This window comes from Hibiscus syriacus, unplaced genomic scaffold (assembly GCF_006381635.1).
Source record: "Hibiscus syriacus cultivar Baekdansim isolate YM2019G1 unplaced genomic scaffold, ASM638163v2 tig00112281_pilon, whole genome shotgun sequence".
Classification (NCBI taxonomy): Eukaryota; Viridiplantae; Streptophyta; class Magnoliopsida; order Malvales; family Malvaceae; genus Hibiscus; species Hibiscus syriacus.
The window spans coordinates 2,457,165-2,467,178 of NW_024063292.1; the positions used below are offsets into that span (position 1 = coordinate 2,457,165).

At 32.2% G+C, this 10,014-nt stretch overlaps 1 protein-coding gene and 1 pseudogene across 1 annotated transcript; both read left to right on the top strand.

Moving 5' to 3' along the window:
• The first annotated feature begins 1,019 nt into the window (after positions 1 to 1,019).
• Positions 1,020 to 6,522, top strand: LOC120177063 (annotated as a pseudogene).
• Positions 6,523 to 7,266: 744 nt separating this feature from the next.
• LOC120177064 (mannose-6-phosphate isomerase 2-like) lies at positions 7,267 to 8,710 on the top strand. Its single transcript, XM_039183310.1, has 4 exons — positions 7,267 to 7,338; positions 7,476 to 7,617; positions 7,837 to 8,135; positions 8,591 to 8,710. Exons 1-4 carry the CDS (start codon positions 7,267 to 7,269, stop codon positions 8,708 to 8,710), a joined length of 633 nt encoding a protein of 210 aa, XP_039039241.1.
• Positions 8,711 to 10,014: the final 1,304 nt, after the last annotated feature.

Genomic DNA, 10,014 nt, shown 5'->3' on the forward strand with positions numbered 1-10,014 from the left:
CATGGAAAAGAAGCACAATGAAATATTTTGCCAATATGCCTAGAGGTGGCATGACATGGTTACCCAAGTCCAACCACCACTGTTAGAGAAAGTAGTTATAATTATCTTTGTGAATACCTTGGACATTAATCGGGAAATGCTACCAAGAATTTTGCTAATTTGGTTATTTCTGGAGAATTAATTGAGAATGCCATAAAAAGTGGTAAAATTGAAGGAGGAGATAGTCTAGCTCCAAGAAGCCTATGTATAAGAAGAAAGGAAATGAGGTGAGTAATGTGAGCACTTACAACAAGAATGTTGTTTCAAGGGGCATTACGATTACCCAACTAAGGGGTTGAAAGAAATGATACATATGTCTATAGATATGAATCCAGGGGACTTAGAAGAGAAGCTGAAAAATTAACCTTCACACATGTGCCAGTTCCATATTTTTAAATATATGCCTCGCTATTAAATGCAGATGGAGTGCGACCAGATTAACTAACTCCTCTTCAACCACCGTTTCCCCATTGGTACCATGCCAACGCTCATTGTGAGTACCCCACTGGAATCGCAGGTCATTCCATTGAAAATTTCTTAGCTTTTAAGAAAGTTGTGTAAGATTTGATAAACACAGGATAAATGAAGTTCAAATCGCCACCTACAACTGCTCACCCATTGCGAAATCATGGAGGACAAGGGGTGGACATAATTTTTAAGGATAATAATATAATAATGAAAATGGACGTTTCAAAAGTTAAGTCTCCTCTTATTTGGGTATTTAAACAGTTATATGAAGCCGATATGATCAAGTGTGATCCCAAACCAAGGCTTGATAATTGTGGATTATATTGTGAGTATCATCAGGAGGATGGCAATGAGATTCAATTATATTTTGATTTCATATATTTAATTTAGTACTAGTGGACAAAAAAGGAAAAAAAATTCTTTAATAAGGATAAAGGGGAAAGAAAGTTGATATCAACACATCATAAAGCTCCAGGACTGTCTGTGGAACAGGTAAACTTCAAATCATTAATATGAGACCCAAAGCAGTGAATCCAGTTTTGGTGACCCTGAAGATTATAATTACAACTCCTTCACCATTTTTGTTCAAGGATATCCAAAAGGTTCCTTGGAACTATGTTGCTAATATATCAATGCCAGAAGGGTTAACGTCAGTTGAAAAGGTGAAGTTAGTCAAAACGATAGAAACCACTATAAAAGGAACACCAACAGTGGAGACAGTGAGTGAAGTTGGCCACTTTACTAGAAGTGGGAGTTGTTATTCTCCCTAAACCTCAAAAAAAGAAGAGAATACGAAAGGAAAAGAAAAGGTAGCGTAGTACCACTAAAGACATTTAATGATGAACCACCGCCAGTGATTAATGAGCCTGTGACTGAGGCTCATGTATAGGAGTTCCTGAGGTTTTTAAAGCATAGCGAATACAGTGTGGTTGAGTAGCTATACAAGAAAGAAGCAATAATCTCAATACTAAACTTATTAATGAATTCTAAGGTGCATCATAATGCTTTGTTCAAGGTGATGAACCAACATTTATCCTTGAGGATATATCTGTAAACAAACTTGATCGAATTACGGGCACATAACTATTGAAAATTACATCACTTTCACCAATGATGAGATCCCTGATGGTGGAATGGGGCCTATTAAAGTATTGAATATCATAACACACTATAATGGTCATGTATTTCGAGTTCTGATTGATAATGGCTCTACTCTTAAAGTAATGCCATTATTCACTTTGTAAAGGATGTTTGTTTATATTTCACATATGAAGCCCTACCAAAATGTTGTTAGAGCTTTTGATGAAACACAAAGAGATGTGATTGGGAAAATAGATGTGCCATTATTGATTGGACTAGAGTACACAATGTTGAGTTCATGTCATGGATATTCACTCGATTATAATTATTTGTAGGGAAGACCACTGATCCATTATCCAGGTGCAATCCCTTCATCAAAAACTGAAATTTGTAATTTATAATTAGTTGATTAGTTTGGTAGCTGAGGAGACATTAATGCTTCTATCACAATTGATGCCCCTTACATTGAGACAACTAAAGATGCTCTTGAGTGTTCTTTTCTAGCATTAGAATTCATCAATTAAACTTTTATTGCTGAAGAAAGCAAAATTCCACGCCCGAGGTTAACTAATTGCTCTAAGATGTCAATATGAGAGACTCTACGTAAATGGGCTAGAATTGGAAAAGGTTTGGGAACATATTTACAATGAACTTTAGGTCCTAAAACTTCCATAAGAAAGATTGTTTCGGGCTTGGATTTAAGTCTGACTTCGAGCAGGGAAACAAAGAATTGAAAATGAAAGTGAGGTAAGAAGAGTCAGACTGAATGGAGAATATATTCCTTGGGAGCGTATGTCTTTTCCGCGCCCGAATAATACTTTCAAGTTTGGAGGATGTATAACGTAGAGCAACAATTGACAAATGCACTTGCTAAGGAGGAACAGATGAAGGATCAAGATATGTTTGACAAAGCCACGAGAGGATTGTTTATCAATGTGATCGTTGGGGGCAACAAACCTGGAAATTTTTTTTGTTGGAATTCGTCCTTGTTTCCTTGGTGAAAACTCATCAACTAAACTGCACAGGATCTCCCTGTAGTTTTTAAGAGTAACTCATAGCAATACTCAAAACTAACCCTATGCTTTTGCCCATGAGCATTAAGGGATTTTTTGTATGGTCATCTATGTTAACTCTACTTGCTTTATAATAAAGATGTTTTTCCATTTCTCAAGTGGCAATCATTCTTACTTCGAGATAATATAAATAAAAAATTCAATTAAAAATCTAATTAAATAAAAAAATTATAAAGTCAAATTGAATTAACAAGTCAAATTCAATTTCGAAACTATATCTATACGGAGTTAGAAATGATAAATTTTGTGTAGTTGATTAGAAAGAAAAATCTTAAAAAAATATGAAATGATATTTTTTAATAGTCTAAAGTAAATTGATTACAATTTAATAATTATTTAATTTTTTAATTATTGATAAGACATGTATTTGTAGACGCAACTGATTGAACTAGAGTTGTTCAAAACCGAATACTATATATTTTTGGGTATCAAAATATTGGCCCGTGTCTTGGCTTATTACATCCTGGTACCCATAATTTGGCTACCCATAAAATTTAGGTATTCGTATTTTTGGGTCATGAGGATCCAGTTCATAATTTTTTTTATTTTTTTAAATTATATTATTTAAAAAAAAGATTATTTAAAAAATAAAATTTAAAATGAAAGGTTTATAATATATAATCAACGAATAAAGTTTAAAAATTCAAATTATATAACTGAAAGATAAAATTTATCAGAAAGTTAAAATAAAGAAATGTAATTAAATTTCAAATATTTTGAAATTAAAATAAATATTTTAAAATTTTATTTAGAATGTTATGGTGACAAAATTTAAGAAATTAGGAATTTAGAATGTTAGAGCGCAATAATTTGAGAATTATGAATAAAAAATTAAATATGAAATAAAATAATATATATATATATATAAGAAATCGAGTACTAGATCAGTTGCTACCCAATTAAGTAACATTTTTGCGACCCAAGCTGGCACAAAAACTTGAGAAAAATAGTGGATCAGGTACCCGACTCAAAAAATTGAGTATTTTCATTATAAATACTTGGTTTTTTTAATCGGGTAGGCGGGTTAACTTGTCGGGTTAATCGGGTCGGGTACTTTTGATCACCCCTAGTTTGAACCCAGAACTTTTATAGAGAAAAACACCCTTTTAACCATTTAGTTCTAGGGATGTAAACAAGCCAAGTCATGTTCGAGTGTTGTTGAGCTTGACTCAACTCAACAAATTTAAAATTGAGCTCGACTCGTAATCTAGTGAGCTTCAAATTTTCAAGATCAACTCAAACTCAAAAGAAGTTGGAATCAAAAGCACATGAGTTTCAAGTTAAGTATCATTCTATACCCTACTCTAACTTAAAACCCTAAATTATAAATGTTGAACCCTAAATCATAACCTCTAAACCATAAATCTTAAACCATATATCATAACTTAGAGTTTATAATTTAGGGTTTTAAGTCAGGATATGATATAGAATGATGCAATTAAAAAACATTGAGAGCTAAATTGATGCGAAAACATGATAGAAACGAAAGTGATAAATTGAGTCTACTACAGTGGCAAAGGTGACCCTTAAGCCAACTTAAAACTATCAATCTCGATTCGAACTCGAATTAGAGCTTGACTCAAACTCTAAAAAACTTGAACTCGAAACATTATCAGATTTAACTCGATTGAAGCTTAGATTTGAGCTTGGTTCAATCTCAAACCTTAAACATATAAAAACTTTATATTGTATTTAAAAAAAATAACATATAAATGTTAATATTACTAATAATTTAATTTAAAAATAAAAAAATTAATATATTATTTTTTCAAATTATTTGTAAGTTTTTCAAGTTAAGTATAAAGTAGTTTGTTTTAAATCATTAAAATCTCGAGTTTAGTTGAAACTTTCTCCGAATTCATTCAATAGATATTGATCACATTTTATCATGTCAAATTCAAATACCTTATAATTTATCTCGTCTTTTTTACCACACTATTTATTTAGACCCCTTAATGGATTTCTTTATAATTAAGCTTGGAGCTATAAACGACACTTTAACCTTAGTAAAATAATATTTTTTAAATCATTGACCCAAAATATAAAATTTATAGAACCCATCTATGGGTCTAGTCATCGGTCCGGTTTGTATGGGTCTAGCAATAATGAATAAATAATTTTTTACAATAATTAAATTTAAAATAATTATAGAAAAATATAATAATAATAATATAATAATAATAATAAAATATGATTAAAAAACCAAAGTTTTTAAAATCAGTAAAAAGAAAACATTAAAACAAGTGCTTTTACTAAGTTCGAATATGTTTCAAAAATAAATTGATTGATTCAATGTAAGTTTGATTTTAATTATGGCTAACGAGTTTTGATATAAGTGATTGAGATTTAAATATTTGAGTTTATAAAGTCAAATTAAATACTATCGTCGTCACTCTTGATGGACAATCTAAGTTCTTATTAAATTTGATTTGAGTCTTAGGTATGCCTTAACCCTAGACTAGGAGAACCACTCCTGTCCTAAATTTTTTAAACCCAAAAACATTGATTTTAATTTTCATGTTTTTGCTTATATTTTTTTAAAAAATTTAAAACCATTTTAATGAAATATTTAAAAACAAAATTTTTCAAAATTTCACTTACCTTTATTTTTATTTTTGTAAATTGTTTTAATTTTACAATTAAACACATTTTTTAAAATGAAAATGATTTCTTTTTTTATTTTCTAGAATCAAATAAGTGTTTTGAGTAATATTAGAATTCAAATTATAATGGTATAGATGAACAAATTATTGAAAAGATTAACTTGATCATAATAGTATTTGTAATATTTGATCCAAATTAGATGAGTGATTATAAAAAGATAATATAAAATTTTAAAATATTTCATGAACAGTGAAAAAGGTGTCAAGCTGAGTCCAACCAGAGTGTATTCGATTTTGAACATCAAAATTTTAAAATAAAAATTTGATACATGAAGGATATTATTATTATTATTGCTATGTTGATGATGATAGAAGAAGAGGGAGTGTAAAATAGGTACTGTCAGTGGGGAAAGCCTGTCGACACAGGCGCATCCGGATAAGAAATCGCCAAAGAGTTGCATAAGATGAACCCTAATCTCTATAAAGACGATAATCACAAACCCGATGGCTCTGGCACCCTTTCACCGTCCTTTATGGCTTCATTGTTTACTTGTACTCGTATCTGAACCAATATGTTCATATTATATCCTTCTTCCATTTGGTTTCATTCAGGAGCTTAAGCAAGTGCTTGAAGATGTTCCTGAGATTGTTGAAGTGGTCGGCATTGCATCGGCAAAACAAGTTATGGATATCCACGACCAAGGTGGCGCTGCCAGCAATGAAATTAAATCTGCTCTGCGCTCGGTCTTCGCACCTTATGTCTGCCAGAAAGGAGATGACGACCAAAGCTATATCCAAACTTAAAACTCAGCTGCTCATAGAGAGCCAGGTCAGTACTCAGTAGTAATGTCATCATCATTGAGTTCTTTTTAAAACTGAGAAAAAATTGGGACACTGGATTGGAGTGTAAATGTAATCGAGTTGAGATAAGTTCAAGCCCGTTTGAAGCTCCAACTCGAAAATCTTTTTTTGATGCATCAGTTGAGGAGTCTGAGGGAAAGAAGAGTTGGTTGTGGAGTTGGAAAAGCAATACCCCGGGGACATCGGAGTGTTATCGGCGTTCTTGTTGAATTACGTGGAACTGAAGGCGGGGGAAACTTATGTGGCCGCCAATGAGCCTCACGCGTATTTGAGTGGGGACTGCATCCAATGCATGGCAACCTCGGACAATGTCGTCCCGAGCTGGTCTCACTCCCAAGCATCGTGATGTCCAAACCCTTGTTCCATCCTCACCTATACCAGGTACACTTCCCATCTAATCAGGATCCCATTTCTATTAAGGTACAGTTAGTTGCATTTTATTATAACCGTCGGATATAAAAGTCAAATTTAAATACTATCGTCGTCACTCTTGATGGACAATCTGTAAGTTTCTTATGTAATTTGATTTGAGTCTTAGGTATGCCTTAACCCTAGACTAGGAGAACCACTCCTGTCCTAAATTTTTTTAACCCAAAAACATTGATTTTAATTTTCATGTTTTGCTTATATTTTTTAAAAAAAAATTTAAAACCATTTTAATGAAAATATTAAAACAAATTTTTTCAAAATTTCACTTACCTTTATTTTTATTTTGTAAATTGTTTTAATTTTACAATTAAACACATTTTTTAAAATGAAAATGATTTCTTTTTTTATTTTCTAGAATCAAATAAGTGTTTGAGTAATTATTAGAATTCAAATTATAATGGTATAGATGAAACAAATTAAATTGAAAAGATTAACTTGATCATAATAGTATTTGTAATATTGATCCAAATTAGATGATGATTATAAAAGATAATAAAAATTTTAAAATATTCATGAACAGTGAAAAAGGTGTCAAGAGTCCAACCAGAGTGTATTCGATTTTGAACATCAAAATTTTAAAATAAAAATATTTGATACATGAAGGAATATTATATTATTATTGCTATGGTGATGATGATAGAAGAAGAGGGAGTGTAAAATAGGTACTGTCAGTGGGGAAAGCACTGTCGACACAGGCGCATCCGGATAAAGAAATGGCCAAAGAGTTGCATAAGATGAACCCTAATCTCTATAAAGACGATAATCACAAACCCGAGATGGCTCTGGCACCCTTTCACCGTCCTTTATGGCTTCATTTCCCTCCACATATGTATTCCTTCTCAATCAACTTCATTGTTCACTTGTACTCGTATCTGAACCAAATATGTTATATTATATCCTTCTTCCATTTGGTTTCATTCAGGAGCTTAAGCAAGTGCTTGAAGATGTTCCTGAGATTGTTGAAGCGGTCGGCATTGCATCGGCAAAACAAGTTATGGATATCCACGACCAAGGTGGCGCTGCCAATGAAATTAAATCTGCTCTGCGGTCTTCGCGCACCTTATGTCTGCCAGAAAGGAGATGACGACCAAAGCTATATCCAAACTTAAAACTCAGTGCTCATAGAGAGCCAGGTCAGTACTCAGTAGTAATGTCATCATCATTGAGTTCTTTTTAAAACTGAGAAAAAATTGGGACACTGGATTGGAGTGTAAATGTATCGAGTTGAGATAAGTTCAAGCCCGTTTGAAGCTCCAACTCGAAAATCTTTTTTGATGCATCAGTTGAGGAGTCTGAGGGAGAAGAAGAATTGGTGTTGGAGTTGGAAAAGCAATACCCCGGGGACATCGGAGTGTTATCGGCGTTCTTGTTGAACTACGTGAAACTGAAGGGGGGAAACTTTGTATGTGCCGCCAATGAGCCTCACGCGTATTTGAGTGGGGACTGCATCCAAGCATGGCAACCTCGGACAATGTCGTCCGAGCTGGTCTCACTCCCAAGCATCGTGATGTCCAACCCTTTGTTCCATCCTCACTATAACCAGGTACACTTCCCATCTAATCAGGATCCCATTTCTATTAAGGTACAGTTAGTTGCATTTTATTTATAACCGTCGGATATAAATGTCATTGCGAGTATTATAGTCGAGAAATAACAGTTTCGGATGACATCTTATATTATATAATAGTCCTATTTGCTATTTCAATCACGGACTACTATTTAAATCTCTAATTAAGATACCATATTTATAAGTTACTTAAATAGTGGTCCTCTATAAGATAACAACCGTTATATAGCGATAACAATGTTGTCTGAAACCTTTACTTTTAGGATAGCATTGTCCACGGTGACTACAATAACATTTGTTATGTCCACAATCACAACAAAGCAAACACTACATAAATACGATCGCAATCACATTTTAAATCCTTGATTTCAACTCTTTCATTATAAAAATATTCATATTTTTACTTTCATAACATGTTAGGTTGGATTTTTTCTTTAAATTGCATATACCGTATATGATTTCTGTTTTAGGGGTACCCTGAAATCCTTTTGGGACTTCCATTGAGTCCTTACATAACAAGGTACCTGTCAACACCGTTTTTTCGCCCGAGCGAGGAAAGACCGATATCGACTCGGGGGTTTTCTCTTTGAAAATCGTTTCGAAAAGTGAGGAGTCACCACCAATCATTTAAGGTGAGATTGAAACACCATAAAAACCGGGTGATTTTAATAAAACATATTTGTATTATCAAAATACCGAGTTTCGGGGTCTGCGAAAAACCAAAAATCAGGTTCGGGAGTCAGTTACGCGTGGGGAAGGATTAGCACCCCCACAAGCGCCCAAAAATTGGTACCTAGTTGATTACCCTATATTTAAAATCAGAAATTTAGAGTTCGATCTTTATTTAATTTAAAAATCATTAAGGATGCAAAGTTGAAAAGGATATTCGTTTATCGAGACTGATATCATTCACCCCCGAGCGTAAATGCGGGAGATCAACTATTGTGCCTAATGACAGAACATTGTCTCATTTTTAGAAAACATGATGTGGTTTTGAAAAAGATGTCAACTTATTTAGGGAATTACCAGTAGTCACCCCCTGAGCACGATCGAGGAGGATATACTATTAACTCCTTAATAAGTGAACAGTGCCTTAGAGTTAAAATAAAATGTAATCAGACAAAATTTTATTCATCCTAATTAAATTAAAAGTAAATTAAGACTTTTTCTAACTTAAAGTGTCAAATTATGAAAATTAAGGAACCTAGGGGTTCAAATCTAAAAGCGTAGGCTCTAGTATTAATCCTATTTGATTTTAAATAATTATTATATCGAATAACCGAGATGTTGCCTCGAGCGTTTACACGAGAGCCGACTCACATTATCCCCTAAATTAAAGACTAGTTTGAAATCTAAGCTAAAATAGAGGCTCTATTTAACCTATTTAATTATGTCAATATTAAAAGTCTAATCGAAGTTTAAGGACTAAAAGAGCAAATGACTAAAATATCAGAGTTCTAAAAGATTTAAAAATCTAAAGACCTAAATTAATAATTTCTAAATTAAGGGACTAGTTAAAAATTTATTACCTAAAATATTAATCATTAATTAATTTTAATCGAATAATTATTTCGAGTATTCAGGCATATAATGTGAAAACTCAACTCGAATTGCCCCCTAATTAAACTATAGTGTCATCCTAATTTCCAATTTGATTCAAATATTAATCTAATTTAAAAAACTAAATTTAGAATTAAAACTATGAAACAAAATAATTAAAAATAAACTTAATTGAAATAATTAAAAAAAGATAATAAAAAACATTAAAAATATAAAATAAACATAAACATAAAATAAAGACCTAATTGCATAAATGTAAAATAATAATGACTAAAATACAAGAAAATAAAAGTTAGTAACTAAATAAGAAATAAAAAGTGACCAAAATGCAAAA

What these genes read in the sequence shown, in the direction of transcription:
- LOC120177064 (XM_039183310.1), top strand. Translation starts at nt 7,267, where the DNA reads ATGGCCAAAGAGTTGCATAAGATGAACCCTAATCTCTATAAAGACGAT. An exon ending in ACAAACCCGAGATGGCTCTG is followed by an intron (nt 7,339 to 7,475) that starts GCACCCTTTCAC and finishes GGTTTCATTCAG; the next exon opens with GAGCTTAAGCAAGTGCTTGA. An exon ending in AGGATCCCATTTCTATTAAG is followed by an intron (nt 8,136 to 8,590) that starts GTACAGTTAGTT and finishes TTTCTGTTTTAG; the next exon opens with GGGTACCCTGAAATCCTTTT.